General features: G+C 47.4%; 2 protein-coding genes and 8 non-coding genes across 10 annotated transcripts in view; 7 read left to right on the forward strand and 3 right to left on the reverse strand.

Annotated features, from left to right (window-relative positions):
• The first annotated feature begins 3,175 nt into the window (after nt 1–3,175).
• Nucleotides 3,176–3,246, forward strand: Trnag-gcc (transfer RNA glycine (anticodon GCC)). The gene has a single exon. It is a non-coding gene; the product is annotated as a tRNA-Gly (tRNA).
• A 424-nt stretch (nt 3,247–3,670) lies between these two features.
• Trnam-cau (transfer RNA methionine (anticodon CAU)) lies at nt 3,671–3,742 on the forward strand. The gene has a single exon. It is a non-coding gene; the product is annotated as a tRNA-Met (tRNA).
• Nucleotides 3,743–3,963: 221 nt separating this feature from the next.
• On the forward strand, nt 3,964–4,045 carry Trnas-uga (transfer RNA serine (anticodon UGA)). Its single transcript has one exon. It is a non-coding gene; the product is annotated as a tRNA-Ser (tRNA).
• A 426-nt stretch (nt 4,046–4,471) lies between these two features.
• Trnaq-uug (transfer RNA glutamine (anticodon UUG)) lies at nt 4,472–4,543 on the forward strand. The gene has a single exon. It is a non-coding gene; the product is annotated as a tRNA-Gln (tRNA).
• Nucleotides 4,544–4,897: 354 nt separating this feature from the next.
• On the forward strand, nt 4,898–4,969 carry Trnaq-uug (transfer RNA glutamine (anticodon UUG)). Its single transcript has one exon. It is a non-coding gene; the product is annotated as a tRNA-Gln (tRNA).
• A 1,590-nt stretch (nt 4,970–6,559) lies between these two features.
• Nucleotides 6,560–6,641, forward strand: Trnas-gcu (transfer RNA serine (anticodon GCU)). The gene has a single exon. It is a non-coding gene; the product is annotated as a tRNA-Ser (tRNA).
• Nucleotides 6,642–11,614: 4,973 nt separating this feature from the next.
• Nucleotides 11,615–11,687, reverse strand: Trnar-ucg (transfer RNA arginine (anticodon UCG)). Its single transcript has one exon. It is a non-coding gene; the product is annotated as a tRNA-Arg (tRNA).
• A 5,188-nt stretch (nt 11,688–16,875) lies between these two features.
• Trnam-cau (transfer RNA methionine (anticodon CAU)) lies at nt 16,876–16,947 on the reverse strand. The gene has a single exon. It is a non-coding gene; the product is annotated as a tRNA-Met (tRNA).
• A 577-nt stretch (nt 16,948–17,524) lies between these two features.
• The window catches only part of LOC110553099 (uncharacterized), a 49,363-nt gene continuing 43,571 nt past the window's right edge, over nt 17,525–23,316 (forward strand). Inside the window, exons 1-2 of the mRNA XM_060373067.1 lie at nt 17,525–17,832; nt 23,231–23,254. Of these exons, the coding sequence (XP_060229050.1) occupies nt 17,550–17,832; nt 23,231–23,254 (307 nt within the window). The 5' untranslated portion in view covers nt 17,525–17,549. The remainder of the gene's footprint in view (nt 17,833–23,230; nt 23,255–23,316) is intronic.
• On the reverse strand, nt 22,755–23,244 carry LOC132649348 (histone H2B type 1-C/E/F/G/I). The gene has a single exon (XM_060373065.1). The coding sequence runs from the start codon at nt 23,178–23,180 to the stop codon at nt 22,800–22,802; it is 381 nt and encodes a 126-aa protein (XP_060229048.1). The 5' UTR covers nt 23,181–23,244; the 3' UTR covers nt 22,755–22,799.

Here is a 23,316-nt window from a genome sequence, read left to right on the forward strand (position 1 = left end):
AAATAAAGAGCCATCTTGACTGGGAGCTGAATTCAGGTACCAGGAAATATCACAGAATACACTTGGCAGACAACAAAGTTAACTTTCCTAGCAACAGCCTCTGGGAAATAATACAGAATAAATGCTTCATAAAAATAGAGACGATCTCCCTGGCAATAATCAATGGGAATCGGTTGGGAAAATTCTCCCCAGTGTTTCAGATATAGTTTAGAAGAATAGCCATTTTGATTATATGCCTTAGGCAATTGTGATTATGTGCCTCAGAGAAGGTCACCTCGCCTCTAAATTTTACCTAATCCTGTAACATCAAGACATTCCCCTCCCTCCTCTGCTTGATGTCATAGAAACCCCCTGCTCACAGACTTTCCCTTTAAAAATCCTGCTCTCTCAGAGCTCGAGGTCCCACTTCTCTACTGCTGCGTCAGTGAGACTTGGGTCCCGAGTTTGATCGCTCTCGTAAGCTCTCTTGCTCTTGCATGGAGTTGTCTACCGGTGTCTGAGGGTCCCGTGAACCTGGCATTACACTGACACACTTCCGACCACTTTGGGTGTGCACATATATACACACACAAATAAACAATTAACTTCTAAAAAAGTGGCGAGCAGATTCTATTACCATGGCTGCTGTAGAGAAGAATACTGCGATAAACAGCTGAATTCAATTCCAAATAGCAAGGACAGCTGATGTCTATGGACAGTGGTTGACGGAGAGCGTGAGAGGAGGGTGATAGGATCCTCACCAACGGGTGTGGCTTGGCAGGATTCTTACTAGAACCGACAATGTTGAGACTGGCAAGCTGGAGGCCTCCGTGTCTTGAGTGACTAAGGAAGCCTGGTTGAAGTGTGGTCAGGGAGCAAATTCCTGTGGGTGCCGTGCGTTGGGGACTGCCTCTCCTCACTGACTCAGTCTGGGAACAGTGACGAGAGAGAAGATCAAGATAACCTGTGGCTATGAAGATTCTAGATTTGGGGGAGGAGGCAAAGCTGAGGCATGGGATCCTGTAGCCCAGGCTGGCCTAAGCTTGCTGTATAGTGGAAGATGAACTTGAACCTCTGATCCTCTCACTTCAGAGCCAAGATTCCAGTTTTATGTATCTCCCTACAAACTAAGAAATGAGATTTAAATTAATTAATTTATTAAAAAATATATATTTTTTCATTTTTTCAGACAGAATTTCTCTTTGTAGCCTTGGCTGTCCTGGAGCTCACTCTGTAGACCAGGCTGGCCTCTAACTCAAAGATCTGCCTGCCTCTGAGATTAAACAGGGAACTTCCACTGCCCAGGGACATTTTGACTTCTTAACACCAGAAAACTGAGTCTGTTTAGTGAGAATCTGTCCCTAGAGCCTAGTTGCTTCAGGTAGCAATGCCACTTGACCTTGCTCTGCGAGGTAGTTGAGACCCAAACACTAGAAAAGGTGTTTATATTTGGAGGTTGACTGCTTCTGGCAATGTAATATTAATTTTACCTCGCATGTGACTCACCAGCTTTAAATGTGTTGTGCATATACTTCTGCTTTGTCTAGACTCACTTTTGAGTTCAGCATTTGTGTCTCCTTTTCCATTCTGACTTTAGTGTGGCTTTTAGCGGCCATATCTGACAGTGATAGGCTAAGCGTAACTAAGGACTTTAGTATTTCAAAATGAAATGTTAGTTTCTGCCTAATGTAGTTCCATAGTATATCCAAAGACTCAAAAAAATGCAGGCATGGTGGTACACATGTTTAATCCCAGTACTCAGGAAGCAGAAGCAGCCCCATCTCTGTGAGTTCCAGGTCAGCTGGAGTTACACCTGTCTCAAAAAACCAAACCAAACAACTCCAAACAAACAAGCAAACGAACTTTAGAAAATAGGCTTTAGTTTCCAATAGGAGAAGGAGTGCTTTTTGGAACCAAGGTGTACTTTTCTTATCGCTGTGACAGAACACCAGAAAAAAAAAAAAAAAGCAGTTTAAAAGAGGAAGAGAAATCAGAGATCAGCGATACATTCCACCACGGTGAAGAAGAAAGAATGATGGGAGAGAGCAGATAAGGAAGCAGAGAGTGATGAATTCGTGCGTTTAGCTTGCTCTCTCCTTATTCCGTTCCAGCCTCAGGGCAGGTCTTCCAATCTCAAGCAGTTTAAGGTAGATAATCTCTCAGACAGCCTTAGAAACTCGCCTTTCCAGGAATAACAGATGCTGCCAGGTTGGCCACCATCGTTAATTACAGGGGAATCTGAGGCAGGGTCTGTATATGCAGCTTAAGCCAGTTTTGACCAGGAGGCTTTTTGATAGCTAAGAATGACCTTGAACACTCGGTTGTGCTGCCTTCCCTCTCAGGGATGGGACTACGGGACTGCCCCACCACCTCCTGCTACAATTATTTTCCACATCATTGTAAAACAGCTAAAAGATAGTGTAAGTAGTTTTTTTTCCCATAAATTTAATTTTTAAAAAAATTATTTTATTTTTATTAATTACAGTTTATTCACTTTGTAACCCAGCTGTAGCCCCCTCCCCCACGCCCTCCCAATACCACCCTCCCTCCCTCTTCTCCTATGCCCCTTAAATTTAGTTTTTTAAAGGAATGACTTTGAAATTTTGTGGGAGCTGGTACCGAATGTGAGGTTTGAAAACATCCCAATGGTTCACTGTCCTCAGTAACATGAGTTTACTTCCCAAACTTTCTTTCTAGCATTCCATTCTCCAAGTATTTGCTCAGGGACCAAGAGGTTGCAAATACATGGTTGTTTAGTCTAGGACTACAGTGGGAGACTCCAAATGACCGCTTACTGGCTTGCTCGCAGCATCGGGTGGTTATAAAATATTTTGTGCAATGTGTCCAGTAACAAACAGGCTCCTATCCAAGAGTCAAATGAGTGATTTTTGAAGAGAAAATTTTTATCTCGTGGACGCCTCCTCATTGCTGCGATAGCAGGTGTGAGCCGCCGCGTCTACTGCTCTGAATTTATCTTTTTCTTTAAACAATTTCTATTTCTAAGTGCTTTTAATGAGCACCATGTAAACCTCTTTTGGTAGCCAGCTCTATACTCCAGTTGTTAGAAGTGAGCAATTAAGAACAAGTTGAGTAAGTTCATCAAAATTTGGGGTATTTCTCGTACTCTGTGGGTCTGCAAATAGAAGCTATGCAAAAGTAACTATAAAAGGAGAAGGAAGAAGAATTGGGGCGGGTAGCATTGGTGGTTCAGTGGTAGAATTCTCGCCTGCCACGCGGGAGGCCCGGGTTCGATTCCCGGCCAATGCACTCCTTCCCTTTTGCTTTTTGAATTTCTCCTCCAGCATGAAATCAAACATTAAGGCGTTGGGGTGGGGAGGTCGGGCGCGGTGTGTGCAACCCTGGCGGAGTTTGACAGATGTGCAGCTTTTGTAAGATCGGCGTTAAAGAGTTTGTCGCTTAGCGTGCCTTTGGCTCTCCAACCTGAAACAGTTCTTCACGGGCTCCCGAGCTCCAGCCGGCACAGACTGGTTGTTTCAGCGGGGGAAATTCCAAAGCCGCGAGGCTGGCCTCGGGCGGCGCGGTCCCCGAGAGGCAGGTGCCGAGTCCCTTTTCCCGGCGTGCTCCACAGTCCACAAGTGTTGGAAAGGGACGGAAGGGAACGCGAAGACGAGGACGGATGGAAGTCTGCGTCGCGGTTAAAGGCATCAAAGGTGGCGCTGCTTCCTGTGCGAGCAGAGTGGCGCAGCGGAAGCGTGCTGGGCCCATAACCCAGAGGTCGATGGATCGAAACCATCCTCTGCTAGCTGACTTTTTGGAAACGGTGTGGGTCTCGGGAGAGAATTTGCAGTAAGGGGGAGATCCCAGCCTCCACCGACGGGTTTGCGGGTAAGGATCCAAAGGGCCGGCTCCCGAGACCACCCCCTCCTCTTTTAGCAGCGCCCGTCCTCAAAGCGCCATGAACTCGTGCAACCGTGTCGTGCATTACTTCTCATGGGAATAGATCCCGGCCTCCTCGCCGCTCGTGTAGTCGTGGCCGAGTGGTTAAGGCGATGGACTTGAAATCCATTGGGGTTTCCCCGCGCAGGTTCGAATCCTGCCGACTACGCAGCCGTGTTTTCTTGGAGGCGTAGAAGACCTGCCCCTGCCGCGTGCACATGGAACCGCCGCGGCCGTCCTTGCTCGGGAACAGCTTTTTGTCTCTTCTTTCTAGCTTAACACGCCAGCGCAGGTTCCACACTGCAGTCCGCACTGCCCTTGCCTGCACCCGCCCCCTCGCACCCGCCATCGTGCCGGACCTCAGGCACCGAGTCCACCCCGGAGTGCACGCGCTGCTTCGGTCTCTCCAACGACGTCCTCGCCGCCCCGCCTCCAGGCTGTTGCTGCTTTGCCGGGCGTTGTCGCTCTCCGCCGCCGGCTCCCGGGGCTCCGCAGGGCGCGGCTCGGCCTCGGCGACGCCCCGACAGCCGCGGGGAAGCGGACGCGTCTGTCCAGCCTCTCGGTCTAAGCGCCGCCGGGACCGGCCGTCTGCGCGGGCCCCATGGTGTAATGGTTAGCACTCTGGACTTTGAATCCAGCGATCCGAGTTCAAATCTCGGTGGGACCTTCCGTGAATTTTGGTGCATCCTTCCCCCGGCTGGGAGTTACCAGCCCCGCAGGGAGTGAATGAATGGAAACCCGTCCCAACTGGAAATTCAGACCCCTCACTCCTACAACGCATCGACTTCCTCATTTTTTAATCTCCCTGGCCGCGGTTCCCCTCACTTGGCAAAGTTTTGGGCAGGCGCCGGGGTTAGGGTCCGTCGTGTTTATCCCGGGGTGAGTTCCCTCGTCAAGGACCCCTCGTCCCTGTTTGCACCTTGGTAGATTTCATGCACGAGCTCGTTCAGTCTTCACTTAGAGGCAGGATGCAGCTCTGTCTCCTTTAGGTAGTTTTGCGAGAACAGCGAATCCAGCCCGTGGCCCCATGGTGTAATGGTTAGCACTCTGGACTTTGAATCCAGCGATCCGAGTTCAAATCTCGGTGGGACCTTCGCCACATTTTGAGTGCCTTCCAGTTAGCAAATCAAGCTTCTTGCACTTCCTGACCCCGCCTCAGTTCTGGCCTCTGCCAAGTACATGTTCCCTCGTCGAGCTGCTTGTTCATGTGGCAATGCTTTCTCCTGAAGATACATTTTCGAATGCAATAAGGAGGGCTAGCAGCCAGCTTCTTCATCTAAGAACTGTATGGCGGCGGGAGTGGCCTTCATGCTAGACTCTAAAATGTGTCAGGTCCGTGTTAACCTCTCTCCTCCCTCTGCCTCCGTATCTCCAGCATCCCAAGTACTTCCATTTTAACATTTTCAGCTTTTTTCCTTTCCTCGAGGCTGCACAGAGTGAAACTGGCCTGCTTGCATGCGTGTCTTGGAAAGGTTCGGGCTACAGTGGTCCAGTGTGCGCATCTGCTCCTGCTTGAGACACCGTTTAAGTACCTACCTACTATCCTCCTGTGCTGACGCTATTTAGAATGTGAACCGACAACAAAACCTTTCATATCTTGGCTAAGCATGGGTGATTAAGCAGCCACTGAATATCTCCTGGTAACAAATAAAGAGAGAGCACAGGTTCCACAGCTTTTCCTTTCCACCGTTACACTCTACATCGGATGTGTTCTGATACACAAAGGCCGTTTTTGTTTTGCAGTGAAACAATGTCCTTACTTAGTGCGTCACTTACAAAATCTTACTGATTGGGTATCTGAACACTCTGTCTGGTAGTTTCCAGCTAGAACGAAGCCTCTTCAGTACCCAAATGCTACAAAGCCTTTTCCCAAGGCATCTTTCTGCGTCTTCCAGTCTTCCAGGGTTTCTCATGATACGTGTTTTTCCTATTGCAGATCAGTGCAATCGATGTGTTCCTGGTAATCCTTGCTTGGTTTGGTTTGGGATAGAAATAGATAACAATAAGACACGTATCAAATGGCAATACCAGTTTTGTCACATTTTCCTCTGTAAACTAAACAAAGCAAAGTCCCCTCACAGGGCCCCGTAATCCTGTGTCTCAAAGTCCGCAGTCTGTGGTCTGATGTTAAGAACCAATGACCATTTAACGGAGAACCCCAGCTCTTCACTCGTATCCAACCTGCCTCATTGGAGTCTAGGGTCATGTCACATGGCAGGCATTTATTTAAACTGGAAGCCTTCTTGGGAACAAGGAGAGACGCACCATTACCCCAGTGATGAGACATTAATATGCACGGCCACATAGACATGACGCAGTCCAAAATTTAAAACCAGAGTCATCATAAATGGTCTTCCTTATTCACTTTTACTGTTGTGGTCTATTCAGAGCCATTTTTTCCCCCAGCAGTCTGTTTCTTTTTTTCTTATGGAAAGAAGGGGCCATTTACACAAAGGCTTTGGCTTTATTAACCACGTGGGATAAACTGATGATACTGTGCATTTAAACCATCTAATTAAAAAAAAACCATATTAGCAAAAACCCTTACTTTGCAAAACAAACACAAACTCAACAACCACAACAATCCAGAACTCCCACACCCCAGTAAGCAATCCCTTCCCACCACAAGCCAAATCATAAACGGAAACACAATTTACCATATGTCCACCCTTTCCAGCAGGCTGACGAGGTGGCCGAGTGGTTAAGGCGATGGACTGCTAATCCATTGTGCTCTGCACGCGTGGGTTCGAATCCCATCCTCGTCGTTCAGCTCTCAATGGGCTTGAGGTTTTAGCGCCTGGCTTGTGAAGAGCACCTGAGCATTTTAGAACTTCAAATCCTGATTCGGAGCCGCCTTGTTCGCCCGTTTACCTCTCGGATTTCCTGATTCGGAGCCGCCTTGTTCGCCGGTTTACCTCTCGGATTTCCCCAAATCCGCATTTTTTAGATTTCAGGGACGTTTACAGATGCAAAATTCTGTTACCGTGTATCCTCCCCTCCCCACTTCCACCGTCGCCTGACTTTGCCTTTTAGGAGCGGTTTCCTTCCCCTCCCGTGTCTGAGCACGAGTTCCTCCTCCTGGTAGTTTCTGCTCTGCCCGATTCTGATCAACAGTCCTAGCTTGCCTTGGATTGTCCTCCGACATTGCCCGAGGCATTCCAGTCTCCATCTCTCCCTTCCGAATTCTTACACTCACATCTTAATTTTAGTACACGGCCCCAGAAGAAACATCACTTACCTGCCTTTGCAGCAAAATATTGCCAACGCGTCATAGAAACACAGAATTGGTGGGGACTAATGAAGAAGGTCTCCGAGAGCATTTCCTTCTCTTGGTCATTTGTCCCTTTTACAGATAAGGACATTGAGGTACAGATGTTTCAGACCCAACAAGTCTTTCCAACAAGGTCCGGCAAGTTTCCAGGTTTCCAGGGGATTTCAAAACCTCTAAAACTGGAGATGTTTTTGAGTTGTATGCACAGTATGCGTGGCTTGAAGACAGCTTATAAACTTTGTCCCAGCTGATCTTGTAAAGGAATGTGTGGGGGTGACGACTGAGATTGGAGAGCAGCCTGGATCCTTTAGAAAGCGGACGCTTGCTCTGTCCCCGAGATGTCAGGGACACCTGAGCAGCTACATCCTGCTCTCTCCCTGCACTATACATTGAGAGCATGGCACAAAGGGGCTTGACTCTTTCTCTTATAAGTTTTACACATATCAAACATGCAACAGATATTTACAAAATAAATGCTTACAGACACTGTGTGTGTGTGTGAATGAGTGTGTGTGTGTGTGTGTGTGTGTGTGTGTACACGAGGGACTTGAAGGGATTGAAACTTTCTCTAGGTACAATGTATCCAGGGTATTGTTACTCTTACAGTGATACCTGAGTGTTGGCTTTAATTGTACCTAAGTGTGTTGTGGTGTTAGAAAATAGGGAGGTAGATGTGGGGACAGTTTTGCCTTTCTGAGCCTTATATTTTGATTTAAAATCTAAAGAGAAAAGCCGGGCACAGTAGTGCCTGACTGTCATCCCAGCACTTGGTGGGTGGAGGAAGGTGGATTCAAAGTTCAGGAGCATCGTTGGCTACATACAGAAAAGAGGGAGAGGGAGAGGGAGAAGGCAAAAGGGAAAGGGAAGGAGGAGGGAGGGGGAAAGAGGGGGAGAGAAGAAGGGGGAGAAGGAAGGAGGGGGAGAGGGAAGGAGGGGAAGGGGAAGGAGGGGGAGAGGGAAGGAGGGGAAGGAAAAGGAGAGAGGGAGGAGGATGGAGGGGGAGGGGAGGAGAGGGGGACAGGGTCAGGGTCAGGGTCAGGGTCAGGGTCAGGGACAGGGACAGGGACAGGGACAGGGACAGGGACAGGGAGGGAACAAACCAATTCTGAGCAAACTCATGAAAGGCATTTTTCAACCTGTTCAAGAAAGGGTGACTGAGAAAGTAGAGTGGGCAAAGAAGGTAAAACCCTAAGACCTCAGGCCCCCTGGGCCTCCACAGTCCCTTTGGGACGGTCCAGTTGTGCTTTTGGGACTGACCTGCTTTCGTTTTTCAATAACCTTGTTTGCTACAACTCTGTGTGCTTGTGCCTGGATTCTCCTCAACGCAAGAACTGAATACAGCTCTGTCTGGTAGCATCAGCACCCATCAGCCTCTCCATTGCAGGCTGACTCTCTGGTGCTCGTTGGTACTGGATTTAGTTCAAGCTCTGAAGGTCCACCCCCGAGAGAGCAGGAACACCCTGCTCCTGTTACTAGTGGACGCTGCAGGGTGCTTACGGAGTTAGCTCAAACGGTGCAATACACACAGGAAGCCGTGTCGGAATAGTTGTTTCTGGTTCTTTCTTTTGACATTGCAGGCAATCTAGCTCAGGGTGTCACTCAATGACAGGTGAATACTTTACCACTGAGAAAAACACCCAGATTCTAAATTATTTCTCAAAATAGAAACGAGCGAGTATAGTAGTTTGACATTTATCTGCCCCCAAATGAGTTTCACTAAATGTAAATTAGATATATATTTTCCAGAAGATCATTGGCAGTTTATGTCAGAATCTTAGAGCCTGGCTTGGTGGCTCTAATCCCAGAATTTGTTGAGGCTGAGACAGGAGGATCACCTTGAATCCCAAGCCAGCCTTTGAATCTTAAAAATAAAAAAATACACTGCTTGTTTCAGTTTATTTTATTTAGAAGGTTTCACTTTTTAGACTAAAGGAGACTTTATTATAAAGCAAGTGATGATGCAGATTACAAATATGCTATCAAGCGTGGCAATCAGCCACATGAAGGAAGGCGTGTCCAAGGCTCTGCGTCTGTGAGTTTTCCATAAAGGATGCAGGGCAAGCGTATTGGCTCAGATGAAGTCCCGAGTGAATGTGCACCTTTGACAAGAGTAGAGCTAGGTCAAAGACTCAGATGCCTCAGATCCCTAAGCACAGCAAAGCCTTCCTTGAGTGAGGCTCTGAGGAGTGGAGAAGCCTTCCCCTGGTCCAAATGCTAGTGGTGGCAGAGGACTGCCCTTTAGCTAAAATCATTGCATGCAGAAACTGTCAACCACTGCGTCCTTCTCCAGATTTTTACAGCCTGAGACTGCTGGCCTATAGAAACCTCCTAACAGTGTGAGATAAACCTGCCTCCTTGTTCTGCAGTAAGCAACAGATCCACTCATTCCCTGGTTGCTGCTGGTGCATCTCACCACAGCGTAAGACCTGCCCCTCCCGGTTTTCCTGTAGCTCTGTAGTTTCTTCTCTACGTAGCGGATCCCGTTAGGACAATCCTCAAACATGCAGGTAATTACAATGTGCAAATATTTGCTGGATGTAGCAATGTATGTATGTGTGTGTGTATATATATATATATGTATATATTATATGACTGTCAGGCCATTAAAACTTACAAGACAAAAAGGTACAGAGTGTATAAAAGTATACAAACTGAAACTGCAACGAAAAGGCTGATAAAGCCACTAAGTAAATGTTTATTTTTTTTCCCCATTTACGGCAATGTGAAAAAAAATGGTAATTTGGAAAAGATTGCTATCGTTGAGTCTTGTGAAGAGTGTGTTCAAATGTTTAATCCACCCTCTCTTCAGCCGGTTTGGCGGTGTATCAAAGGAAAGTGCTACGTGGAAGGTAGCTGACTTGATTCTTGATCCTTTGCTCCAACATTCAAGAGCAGGTGCTTAGCCTGTTTCAAGGCCCCAAGATGGACCTTGCAAAATTGTTGGCCGTGGATGAGGATTTGGTGGCTCTCTGGTGCCCTCGTGTGGCTGGACTGGAGCACTGGTTGGCTATGGGAACTGTCAGAACGATGCCCAGGCCCCGCAAAAGCCTGGCAGCAGATTTCCATTTTGGAAGTCATGGCTGAACTTCATGTGCAGGTTTCTGTGATAAGCAGTTTCTGGCCCTCTTGGGTAAATAACAAGACACGTGGCTGCAGGATCTTATGGTACCAGCGATGGGAACCCGGGGCTGGCTGTTCATCCTGAGCTGTTGTTCTGCCGCTGAGTTACCCATTCTCCGTCTGACCTTTTACTGAACATTTGACTTAATCTAATTATTTTCCTCTTAGCAGTTAAAAAAAAAAAAGTCATGCTGAATCAATTGATTCCGTAACTCTGTTCTTGGATAGCCTAGTCATTTTTGTCAGAACAATGTAGTTAGGGCTATAGCCATAGGGGGGAAGGAAGGGGTCACCATGGAGTTGGGGTGGGATGGTCGAGACGGGTCTGTGTTTGGGGCCTCTAGCGACTTGTTGGTGCTCCTGCTTCACTCGGTGCAATCAACTGAGATGGCGTGTCTGCTCCCCATCAGCCAGCCCTCTCCCCCTTCCTCTCCTCCCTCCCTCTCCCTGTTCTTCCCCCTCCCTCTTTTCCTTTTACTTCCTTCTTTTCTTCCCCTTTCCTTCTCCTTCTTCCCTTCTCTCCTTGCTCTCCATCCACTTTCCACCCATCTCTAAAGAGCTGACTTAAAGCAGCATGTCACATATTTATCCAAATGTTCTATTTTCTGCATTTGGGACAAATGTCTAGTGTCTAGGGGCCGGTGAAGACTCAGGGTTTCCAAGACTAGTTTACTTCTTCCATTTTCCTCTGTGGTGCTTCCTGGATGGGACGGGCCTTTCCTCTCCGTATCCTTTGCTGGTCTGTGCAATAGAGAGGGAAGAAAAGGGCGGTGACTTTGACTCAGGCACGTTTTTACCTTCGTGGATCAGAATTTCCTTTTCTGTCAGGCATAATGCGGCAGGACTGAGTGCCTGGTCAGAGACAGGGCCCAGCCCGCGCTATTTGAAACCTGGTCTCAAAGAGCAACATTTGAAAGGCAGGCGTGGGGATTATTCCGGATAATTTAGCCCTGCAAAGTTGAGGCCCAGAGGCCCACAGTCCAAACCTGGAAGAATCTGACAGCCCAAGCCACCAGGCCGGGAGAGGCGTCTGATAATCCTAACAGAAATCCCACGCTAGCTATCGTGCATTACGATTCGTGACACTGAGGAAATCACAGTCATGAAGCAGCAACGAAATAATTTCGTGGCTGGGGTCACTACAGCATAAAGAACCGTGTCAAAGGGTCGCAGCTTTGGAAAGGGTTGCCTTGCGGTCTTCAAAAGCAGTCTCCCTTTTCCTTTGGACGGGAAGAAGAATGGATTTCTGAAAACCCGGAAAACGAGGGAGCCCCGTTTTAGTTTTCGACTGGACATTACAATTTAATTTGTAGAGATCGCAAGGAAAAGGAGCAACAAAACCTCCATTAACCACGAAGGGATTCGAACCCTCAATCTTCTGATCCGAAGTCAGACGCCTTATCCGTTAGGCCACGTGGTCACAGGGGCTTTTCTCGGCCATCAGACTTAGGAAGTGAAAGGATTTTTCGCTGCGCTCTTGCAGCGCGGAGACAGCAGTGCGGTCCACGCCGCGGCGGATTTGTAAAATGTTGAGATTAAGTTATTTCGGTGGTATGATACACCGCAGGCTCTTGGGGAGAAAAGTCCTCTGCGTGCACTCGGAACCGCGTCCCTGTTCATACCCTTCATTTGCAAACTCATCAGCTACATCACTGACAACGCCACCCTCCCTTGTTTTGGCACTTTCGTTGGTTCTCTCTCGATGTCACAGCACTTTTCAAGGTACATGCTTGCTCACTTCAGAAAGAATTAGGGCCGCTCTGGTATCTCGAGAAGTCCAAGGCCATTAGTTGCTCTCTTATACAGCAGCTTTCATTAAGAAGTGGCCACCTCCTGTAGCCAGGTGGGGGACTTCCAGTGGAGGGAGGGGGACACCAACCCATCCACAGAACCTTCGACCCAGCCAACCAATGACTGGTCCTGCAGGAATGCCGAGAGAGAGAGAGAGAGAGAGAGAGAGAGAGAGAGAGAGAGCCCACCCCTCATTCATAATAACCCACACTTGTTAATGATATTCTGCTATGCTTGCGGACAACGGGCGTAACGGGGCAGCACTCATCTGAGGGGTTCCACCCAGCAGCTGATTGGAAACAGACGCAGGAACCTACAGCCGAGCATTCGACAGAGCCTGGGGGATCTTACGGAAGATGGGGAAGAGGGATTGAGCCAGAGAGGTCGAGGACGCCACAAGAAAACCTACAAAATCCTAACCTGGGCCCATAAGGACTCACAGACTGAACCAGGGAGCTTCCATGGGACTTACCTAGCCGCCCACCCTCCTGGCCCCACAGGTAACAGAAGTACAAGTTGGTCCTCATGTGAGACCCCTATCGGCAGGAGCTGTCTCTGACCCTGTTGCCTGCCTTTGGATCCCTTTCCCCTAATTGGACCACCTTGTCTAGCTTTAGTAGAAGCAGATATGCCAAGGTGGGTAGGAAGCCATGGGAGGTCCCCCCTTCTCTGAGAATAAAGGGAGCGGGGTACAGGGAGGTGAGGAGAGAGGGAAGCGCTGAGAGGAGGGAGGGCAAGTTCAGATCAACATGTAAAGTAAATGAAAAAATTAATGGGGAAAAAAGCCCCAAAGTATGAATACAGTTTTGAAAAGTATGAATACAGTTTTGAAAAGCCCCAAAGTATGAATACAGTTTTGACTATTACTATTTTTTTTACACTTAACTCATGAATCAACCCCCAGCATTCTAATTCTTTTAGAGAAGAAACATGATGCTTTCATGATTTGTATGATTACAAAAGAGCAGTTGCTGGAGTTCAGAAATGAGGCATTTTTGTAGCTTTTCTTTCCTGTCAGTAGAATAACGTCTAAGAAATAGCAAGAATGAAATAGAAAAATGTGAATTCATGACACACATGCTTGTCCTGGAATCCCACAATCATCTACCAGGTGAGTTTCTAGAGAGGGTGTCTGTTTGGCTGTCCTAGACTTGCGCTGTAGACGAGGCTGGCCTCAAAGCCACAGTGATCCACCTGCCTCTGCCTCCCGGAGTGCTGGGACCAAAGGGATCCACTCCCCTGCCCGGCTCACAGACACATTCTTTAGTTCTGCAAACACTGGACTGTGGAATGTTACAGGATTCAAGGTCCTGGCACAGTCGATTCCAGGATGGAAGTGTCATTCGGTCTGTAAAACTCAGCGCCGCGTGTCAAAACTAACAAAAAAGCCAACAACCCACCAAAGCTCAGTTCTGGGAAAGCCCCCGGTCTTGTTTTCTGGCATCTGTAGTTCTGCTTCTGGCTAACTGAAGTGTGTCAACTAGGGGCATGGTTTTGTGCTTGAAAGCTCACGCTGAGAAAGACTTAGTGCTGCCCTGACCCTGGACACCCAGTGTAGTCGCTGGCCGGCTGATAGACTTGGCTTTAACACGTCTGAGCAGTCTTCCTGGTGGACACCCCACAACAGAATGGATGATGTTCTTTTTCTTCCTGGAGCTGGATATCGCTTGGAACGCTGCTTGGATGCTCACACGGCGTGTGCAGCCTGTGGCTTAACCACCGTGGGACACGGTGGCACAAGTGGCGACAATGGCTGGCTGAAGTCTTACCAGTCTTCAAGACTTTTATTTCTGCTGACACAGAAGAGCTTGTGTTAACTAACAGGACCCTAAGGTTGTATTTTTGTATGTGAGTATATATTTGATAATGATAATAAAGAGGCCATGAATTTCTTAGGGATTGAGAGGGTATATATGGGAGGATTTGGATGGTGAAGAGGGGGAAATTATATAATTACATTTTAATTAAAAAACTGTAAAACAGCCGAGCAAACACCCCCAAAGCTTATGTTGAGTGGAATGGAGGAACATTTGGGAGGGTGAAGCATGGTTGTAAGTGTGTTTAGAATATGTTTGGCTATGTCTGTGTGTTAAATGTCAAGGTAGAGATGACTAATTTAAAATGGTCAGTCTTATATAGCTGAATATATATAGCCCCAAAGACACACATCAAAGCAATCCCATAGAGCCTGTGAGCTGTCTTGTATTCTAGGCTTTGATCCCATTCTCAGTGGTTGAATAGATGATCTGAGTGCAGCCATTTCTTTTTCCATAGCCCTATCCCACTTTCATACTCTCTCACACGGAATTATTGTAGTGGAAAGTGTTTAGCTCTCACTACAGTCCTTCTGTCTGCTTCTTTTGCTTTTCTTGGATTTCTAGCCAAGCACTTATTTCCTCAAGTTTCCCAGCAAAACCCACCCCTTTCCTGGTGTATAAATGCCCGTGTGGTAACTAAAAATGTCTTCACTTTATGCTGGGCATCCATCTGGATACCCATGAGCTGTCTGTCCCTAATTCCAGTCCCTGGAAGATGTTCCCAGTAAACCTGGCTCAGTGACCCCTCCCCCCACATACAGCCGTGACTATTTGTTACTAAATGACTGCTTTTTTTTTTGCTTCTGTAACTTGCTTACACAGATACCCAAAGATCGTTTTGAGTTGCCTTAACCACTTAACTTGGCAGAACACAACAGTTTTTGCTTGCTTATATAGTCTTTAAAGATCTTCTTGTGATGTTTTTTTTCCCCCTTTAAGTCTTTCCCCGAACCCCTTCTTCCCGGCAATCTCCAGTTTAGCTCAGAGACTGTTTGCCCTGCTAGCAGCTAAATAAATCTTTCAATTATAATTGGATTGTGCCTGTCTTTTCCCAGGGGGCACAGACTGCTTAACACTGGGGCAAAGCTATGGGAGTGGAACGGCTCTACTCAGTTTTCCCTCATTTCCGTGGCTGGGTGCCATACTCTAAAAAGTAGAATCTGAGAATGTCTGTAAAGATCCCGGGTTGTGATTGTACGTCCCCAAAGCAGAGACTCACTATGATCCATGCTGGCAGCACATTTAACGTGGATGTGACCAGTGGTCACCAGGCGGCCAGTTCACCGGACCAACTCCTGTTCAAGCGTCTGTCACTAGACAGGCTGATGCACACACCTGCAGCTCTCAGCTTGGGGGAAGAGCGTCTGTCACCTTGCAGGAGAGGGCGAGGAAGCCTTTTTCCAGTCTTCACCTCCGGGACAGTTTTTTTCCTGTATTGTAATCTTTGCTGTAATTCTTTTCTTTTCTTTTTTGGCATTTACACCCAGGAAGGTATAATTATTAATTTGTGTTCCCATCCCCAAAGGAAAGTGATTGGAATACCTGGGCAGCGTAAATGGAAGGACTTCTTCAGTTCGCTGAGATGTGGGACGGACACCACTGTGTCAGCACCGAGCCGAGGGGCACGGGCGCACGCGCTTGAATGTTCCCGTGTCCCGACGTCTGACTCTTTTGATAAACGTAGAGGATGGTAACCTGTTTCTTGTTTTCTGGATGTGGGAGACAAGCCTCAGGGCGAAGTGTGAATTGAAACCACGTGAACTGCCACTTTCACGAGTTGTCAGGCCCCACCTGGCGTGTGCTGCACAGGCCCCGCACAGGCCCACGGGGCAGTGAATCGTACGTTAATCTGCGCTGAGATCCAAAGTGTAGTTAAGAAGCCGCTCGTCAAATGCATGTCTTGGACAATGTTTCAACGAGCGGATCCAAGTTCTTCCAGCTCCATCTGGGCTGTGACGCTCTGTAAGGAAGTACAGGAAACCATCTTCACAACCTGCCATTTCAGCCTCGCCTCGGAGGCTCCTTCTGCTTCGGTGGTGACTCCTGTGCTGTAATCTGAACTGTGAGCGCATGCTGAGTTGGGTGGGGACTCCTCTCAAGTGTGGTAGGTGGTTATGGGGCTGAGAGCAACAACTGGTCTTGTTTGGATGGCTCACAAAGTAGTCCTTTCTTAAAAAAAAAAAAAAAAAAGTCTGTCAATTATTTTTCCAGGGCTGATCTTGACTTTTAACCCCCAGTGAGAAGAAATAAATACCCCCACGCCCACAGCCTACTGGGAGAGAGGCCTCTGCACTTTTGTTTCTGATCCAGTGAAGAATTATTTCAAAAAGACATAACAAGCCTTGGTGATAGCGGCAAGAGGAGCAGTTCAAGGTCACTCAGACCAAAGCAAAACAAAACACCTCCCTCAATTTTAGGTCGCTTAATGTATTTTTCTTATTAATTTCTAGAATGGTATGTGACACATAAGGTTTGAACAGGAATCCTTCCTGGAAGAGAAATATGAGACAGTGAGCACACATCTTAAAAAAAATAAGCGTCGAGAAGAGGTTCCCCATGAGATGCATCGGGAAGGTGGAAATTAAAAGACTTTAACTGAAGACCCCACACCCTCCCCTAACTCCACACTTTTCTCAGAACGCTACCTATTGTTGTGAGGATTAAGATTCTGATAGCCAAGAACGTCTATAAGGGGCTGTTCACAGGGATTCTAGTCTATTAACATATCCTTGGCGAATAAGGCTTTATGCATTATGTAGGAAAGAAACTCTGTTCCCCCGCTCATAACCTCATATTTGCTTTCGCTTAGCGATTCTAGGCTTTACAGGGCAAAGCGATAATAGTAGAATAAATCTGTCTCTTTGCCAAGAGAACACATTAGTTGCCATTTGAGACTCCATGAAAAAGTTCCAGTTTCTTTTTGAAGTGATGTTACTTGACTTTGTTACTCCAAAAAAAAAAAAAAAAGCTTAAAGGCTTAGGGGTGGAAAAAGGACCAGTTAGCAGAGGATGGTTTCGATCCATCGACCTCTGGGTTATGGGCCCAGCACGCTTCCGCTGCGCCACTCTGCTCCGTGCAAACGCGGCTCCTTACTAGAGCTCTTAGCTTTATTTGCACGTTGTGCTCTACACGTATTCCACCTCCTACAACGGCCAGGAGGAAGTCCTTTTCCAACTTCGCCTCCCCAGAGGGCGACATCTGTTGAAAGTGACGTCGCTATCGGGTCAGAGACAGCAGGATTCAGACTGGAGCAGCGAACGTGAGCAAGCAAGCAAGTGGCCTGATGTGGATGACAGGAGCCGGTGAGTCACCGCCCTAAAGTCACGAATTGTCGACGAAGGGTCGACATCACGGACGAGGCGGTCGGAAGGGGTGATGGCGGCGCTGACCAAAGCCCGTGGTCGCTCCCGTACGGCGCGGCTGGCCAACATCGCATGAACCGCTAAGTTCTTGGTTTGAACCAGCTACAAGGGCCGGAGAGTCCTGCTGGTGGACAAAGGACCCGGGTCGGGGGCGGGAGCGGCGAGCGTTGGCGACGTCATCAGCCGCGGGCGGGGCGGGGGGCGGGGCGAGCCAGCGCGCGCTCAGTCTTCAATTAGGTCCGAGAACCCCGCATATAAGCGAGGAGCCTGCGCTCCCGCCGCCACGGAAGTCTGTTCCTCAGTCTCTTAGCATGTCTGGTCGCGGCAAGGGCGGGAAGGGCCTGGGCAAAGGCGGCGCCAAGCGCCACCGCAAGGTGCTGCGCGACAACATCCAGGGCATCACCAAGCCCGCCATCCGCCGCCTGGCCCGGCGCGGAGGCGTGAAGCGCATCTCCGGCCTCATCTACGAGGAGACCCGCGGGGTGCTGAAGGTGTTCCTGGAGAACGTGATCCGCGACGCCGTCACCTACACGGAGCACGCCAAGCGCAAGACGGTCACCGCCATGGACGTGGTGTACGCGCTCAAGCGCCAGGGCCGCACGCTCTACGGCTTCGGCGGCTGAGCTGCCTCCGCGCCCCACCTCGCGAAACCCAAAGGCCCTTTTCAGGGCCGCCACCTCCTCTCTTAAAAGGGCGGACATTTTTTCCATTGCCTGTGATTTAGGGAACTAAACATCCTCGCTTAGTGCCGATGGTTGCTTCCTTTGTCCCGCTGGACGTTCAGTGACTATTGCATGGATCGTGTCTTTCCCCTGGAGCAGAGGTGTCTAACACGCAGCCTGTTCAAGTCGAGTCCCACGGACAAAGCGCGGGAGCAGCCGGGGACAAAGGCGCGGGGCGTGGTCTGCGTGTGCAGCGCCCATGTTGGCTGCCGGGTGCTCCGAGCCGCGCAGGGAGGAAATGCGGCCTGGTCAGCTCGAGACCGAGATGTCTTGGACTCCTGTGGCGGACAGGTCCTTTGCTAAGGGGGAGGATTTGAAAAACTGGCCCTTCGATACGATACAGAAGCGTCGATGATCGTTTTCAAACGCGTGTGTTTTAACTTATTTGCCGTGTAGGAGTGCGTCCATGTTGGATGTCTGAATAAAGAAGAAATCTGTGAAGCAGTTTTGATATTTTCGATGTGGTCCAAGTTTGTAGTTTCAGGAATCTGGTCTCACCTATGAGTGGTAAGCTTTGGGAGTACTGTATACTTAAAAATTTGGGGTCAGGTGGCTCCATGCGTTGTTTAATTAAAGGCAGTAGAAAACCTTGAGACCAGCAAGTAACTTGTATTGTTACACTATGAAATCAAGAAAACTCAGGGAGTTAATGTGACTTAATGTAACATTTATTTACTGTGTGTGTGTGTGCGTGTGTGTGTGTGTGTGTGTGTGTGTGTGTGTGTGAGAGAGAGAGAGAGGACAATTTATAGGGTTTGGGTCTCTACCCAGAGTCCAACTCAACAGCAATCGCTTTTACTCTCTGACCCTTCTGGCTCTCTCCCTGTTTATCATCATGTTTTTTGTTTCTGTTTTTCGAGTCAAGGTTTCTCTGTAGCCTTGGCTGTTCTGGAAGTCACTCTCGATCAGGGTGACCTCTAACTCAGGTCTGCCTCTCTGCCTCCTGAGAGCTGGGATTTGCACCACAGCATGGCGCTCATCTTGATTTTAGGGATAAGGGTTTCTGTGGGTAAATGAAAAGAAATCAGATACTATTGGAGGTTACAAACTTGTTTGAGAAGAAACTAAATCATCCGTGGCTTAAAAAAAAAAAAATCTGGATACAGCTTGTGTCAGGCACAGTTGTGTGTACTGGGGTTTATGAGTATGAATAATCAAACGTATGGGTGTTTTTGCATCATGTGCTCAAGAAGGCTAGGAGAAGGTGTTGGAGCCTCAGGAACCGGGATTAAATAGAGTAATGAGCCACCATGTGTGTTCTGGGAACGGGTCCTAGGTCCTCCGGAAGAGCTGTCTTGTTCTTAATGGCTGAGCATCTTCCTTACCCAGGCCAAAATATTTTGGGTTGATTGGGTGTGGGAATACAGACAAAGCAAGGAGCATGGGGCTAAATGTCACGCTGTTCCTGAAAAGGGAAAAAGCATAACGTATGTCAGGAGGAGCTAATATCTGTTTAGATGACGTGGTTGTTAGGGTCCAGAGGAAGCCTCACAAAAAATTCATAAACTGATCGCAATCAGATATAGGTGGTTTACGGAACACAACACCCCACGACTCACCATGGCCAGGAACACAGTGGAATCCGCACAGTTTATAAAGGCAAGAGCCACAGTTCGCCTGGTGGAACAGGACTCAAGTTATTTTTGTTAACTAGACAAAGCAGTTCTAGCTGACCTTTAATTTGATTGATCCGGAATGGAGTTATAGTTAGGTCCAGCTGTGCTTCTGGTTGGGGAATTTCCAGAAACAAGGCCATTGATTCGGTCAATTTGACCTTGCATAGAAAGCTAATTTATGTATGTATGTATGTATGTATGTATGTATTTATTTATTCTATATCAGCAGCAAGCTGAGATGATATGGCTGGCAGGCCTGAAACAAAAATAGCCACAGTTATGCTACCCAAAAGGAGCAGGCCTCAAACAGTGGTTATACAAAGCTTTATTAATAAAGTGATGACCAGAGAAAAATTGACAGTGTGAAAGTGAAGGAGGGTTCTAGTTAGAAAATCATCTAGAAAACCTGGGGAGCAGAGACAGACAGAGCCAGAAACTCAAATAGAAGCGATTTTTTGTTTGTTTGTTTGTTTGTTTGTTTTGGTCATTTTGTTGGCTTTTGGAACTACTTTGGATTTTTCTCTTATTGAGGTGTGTGAGGTGGGAACTATTGCAGGGTCTGAGCTGAGAATAGGCAAGATGTCAGTTGTATTTAAGGCAACAAATATAGATGTTTGATGGAAAATAGTAACAATAGGAAAATAGGAACCTAGCAAGGGTGGTGCTTCAACAATTCAGTTTCTGGATGACGTGGGTTTGGATCAGTAGTTAATGTCTGTGTGTGGTTTTGCAGGTTTAAGGCCTACCCTTAAACATTTATATTTCTAGTTTTTATTTGGCCAAAAATGGTTATTTTATTTTATTTTATTTGGTTAAAAATAAAACAACTCTTTAAGAGAAAGTATTGAACCTACAATTAACAGCGTTCTGTATATCGTTTAACATATTCTTCAGTCTGCTCAAAAGCTAGGCTGACAAAGGTCCTGGTATGCCAGGATCACAGGACCTTGAGAGACCACCAGGAGACGACTTGATGCAAGAGAAAGACAGCTTTATTACCAGAGTGATTGAACTCTGCCGGGAGCCAAAGCTATCTACGGAAGCTAAAGTCAAAGCTATCTAGTGGAGACAAAGGTAGTACTGAAGCCAAAGCCAAGTAGAGAGCAAAGGTCATTTAGTGGAGACCTAAAGCTATGTAGTGAGTTATCTAAGACCCTAAATCATGGGTGATAGATTGTGAGGACATCCTTTGTTACAGCATCTGTAAGATATCTTAAGAGAACATCCTTATGGTATCTTGCAGGTACAATAGTTAACCCATGAAAGCACTCTTCCTATTTCCTGCAGCAGCTAATTACCTTCCCCCTTTCCTGCCTTCTCCCTATATAAGTTGGGTAAAAATTTCTAATAAACGGAAGCCTTGATCAGACAAACAGACTTGGCTTTCATTCCTGCGTCTCTTGTTCCCTCTCCCCATTCCTTCCAATCTCTTCACCTTAGGAACCCCGTTGAAGCCCCGAGGGTCAGGGCAAGAACTCAGACCCAAGTCTCACTGACACAGCAGTAGAGAAGTGGGACCCTGAGCCCTAGGTGAGCAGGGATTTTAAAGGGAAAAACCGCAAGCAGGGGTTTCCATGACAGCGGGGTGGGGGAGCACATGCCTTGGCATTACAGGATGGGGTAAAAGCCATAGGGGCGAGGTGACCTTTTGACCTTTTACATCATCACAATTGCCATTATTCTTAACTACATCTGGAACGTTGGGAGAATTTTCCCAAGCGATTCTCATTGATTAGTGCCAGGGAGATTGTATCTATTTCTTACTAAGTATGTATTCTGCGATATTTCCTGGAGGCTGCAGCTAGGAGAGTTAACTTTGTTTTCTGCCAAGTGCATATTCTGTGATATTTCCTGGTACCTGAGTTCAGCTCCTGGTCAAGATGGCTCCTCATTTCAGAATGGAGTCACCCAGGCTAACTTAAACTCTTCAGTTTAAACTCTAGCAAGTTTCTTCTATTCTCTGATTTTTACTAATTAATTCTCGTTAGCTCTAGTGAGTCAGTGGAGAGTCTTTACATTCCTTCCAGTGGAAGGCCTTACATTCCTTGAGGTGGGGTTGATGGGAAACTCTACTTAGAGGTATAGGGTCTAGGATGCCCCCATAACTCTGGAGAGAGTTGTAACTTTAGAAAAGGATTGTTTACAGGATCAGTTGAAAGAATTCTGATACAGAGGATTAGTAAACCTGCCAGACCACAGCCTCATGAAAGCCACAGTTGAGAGGCTTCCTTTGTGAGACCCTGGACTGCCTTCCTTATCTGTTATCAGACTTGAAGCACAATAGATGATTCCTTTGGTGCTTTTACTGTTTAGCCTCAACTGTTTTTATTAATATCAGGAATGCCATGCGATAATCACAATGTATCTTCTATTTAGGATTAGGAAATGCTCCAAGAGTAAACCTCTTGGCTACCGTTCTAAGTATTCAGAACATTTGCTTTCAGTACTTCAAAGTATTCAGTATTTTGTCTGGAGGGATGTATTAAACCATGCTTGAATATTTCTGAATAAGCTGATTAAATCGATGCTTAAAATTAGCAAACAGTGTTGAAAAGTGAATGGCTAAATAACATTTAGTGTTTGGCAAATCTGTTTTACAAGTCCCATTAAGTTATTGGACCACATAACATTCACGAAGGCAATTAATAAAAAAATTACTGATTTCAAATACATTGTCAAAGACTTTTCTATAGGAAAACTTGTTAAATTGGGGGGCTGGGCATGTTGACACACCTTCAATCCCACTACTCAGGAGGCAAAGGCAGGTGGAACTCTTGAGCTCTAGGCCAGCCTGATTTGCAGTTTCAGGACAGCCAGACCTAGTGCAATCCTCTCAGAAACAAAATGGGTCCCGTGGTGGCAGCACAGAGCCGGTGTCTGGTATTAAGACTCTTCCTGATTAGTTTTAAAAAGAAAAACACCTACAATTGCCATCAAGTTGCTGCTCCAGAATGCTCAATAACACTTTCAGCAGTCACTTCTAAATAATAACTGGTAGATGTGGAAGAAAACTGGAAAATGATAAATTTAGATTTGATTAAACAGGATACACTGTATCCAAGAGTAAGTTTTCACAATAGTCACTAGATCAAAGTCACGTTTTTTTTTCAAATTAGAAAGTGGCAGTAACACTACAGAATACTTGTCACACAGAATTACAGCACTCTTGACGAAAACATGGTGGCTCTGAAAAGAGCCTTTGGGTCAGGAGTGAGCCGGGCACTCACTTGGAGCTGGTGTACTTGGTGACGGCCTTGGTGCCCTCGGACACGGCGTGCTTGGCCAGCTCCCCGGGCAGCAGCAGGCGCACGGCCGTCTGGATCTCCCGCGACGTGATGGTCGAGCGCTTGTTGTAGTGCGCCAGGCGCGACGCCTCGCCCGCGATGCGCTCGAAGATGTCGTTGACGAACGAGTTCATGATGCCCATGGCCTTGGACGAGATGCCCGTGTCGGGGTGCACCTGCTTCAGCACCTTGTACACGTACACGGAGTAGCTCTCCTTGCGGCTGCGCTTGCGCTTCTTGCCGTCCTTCTTCTGCGCCTTGGTCACCGCCTTCTTGGAGCCCTTCTTCGGGGCGGGAGCGGACTTCGCGGGCTCAGGCATGGTAAGTAGAGAGACTGCTAGCAAAAATCACAAGAAAACAGAAAAGCAAGGTTTTAAGGCGCCCTCTGCTCTCCGTGCTATTTAAAGAAAGCTGCGGCTATCCTTGGTACAGAGCCTGCTGACGTCATGCACGAAC

Source organism: Meriones unguiculatus, chromosome 19 (assembly GCF_030254825.1).
Source record: "Meriones unguiculatus strain TT.TT164.6M chromosome 19, Bangor_MerUng_6.1, whole genome shotgun sequence".
Lineage (NCBI taxonomy): Eukaryota > Metazoa > Chordata > Mammalia > Rodentia > Muridae > Meriones > Meriones unguiculatus.

Coding starts and splice junctions, on each gene's coding strand:
- LOC132649348 (XM_060373065.1), bottom strand. CDS start 23,180: ATGCCTGAGCCCGCGAAGTCCGCTCCCGCCCCGAAGAAGGGCTCCAAG.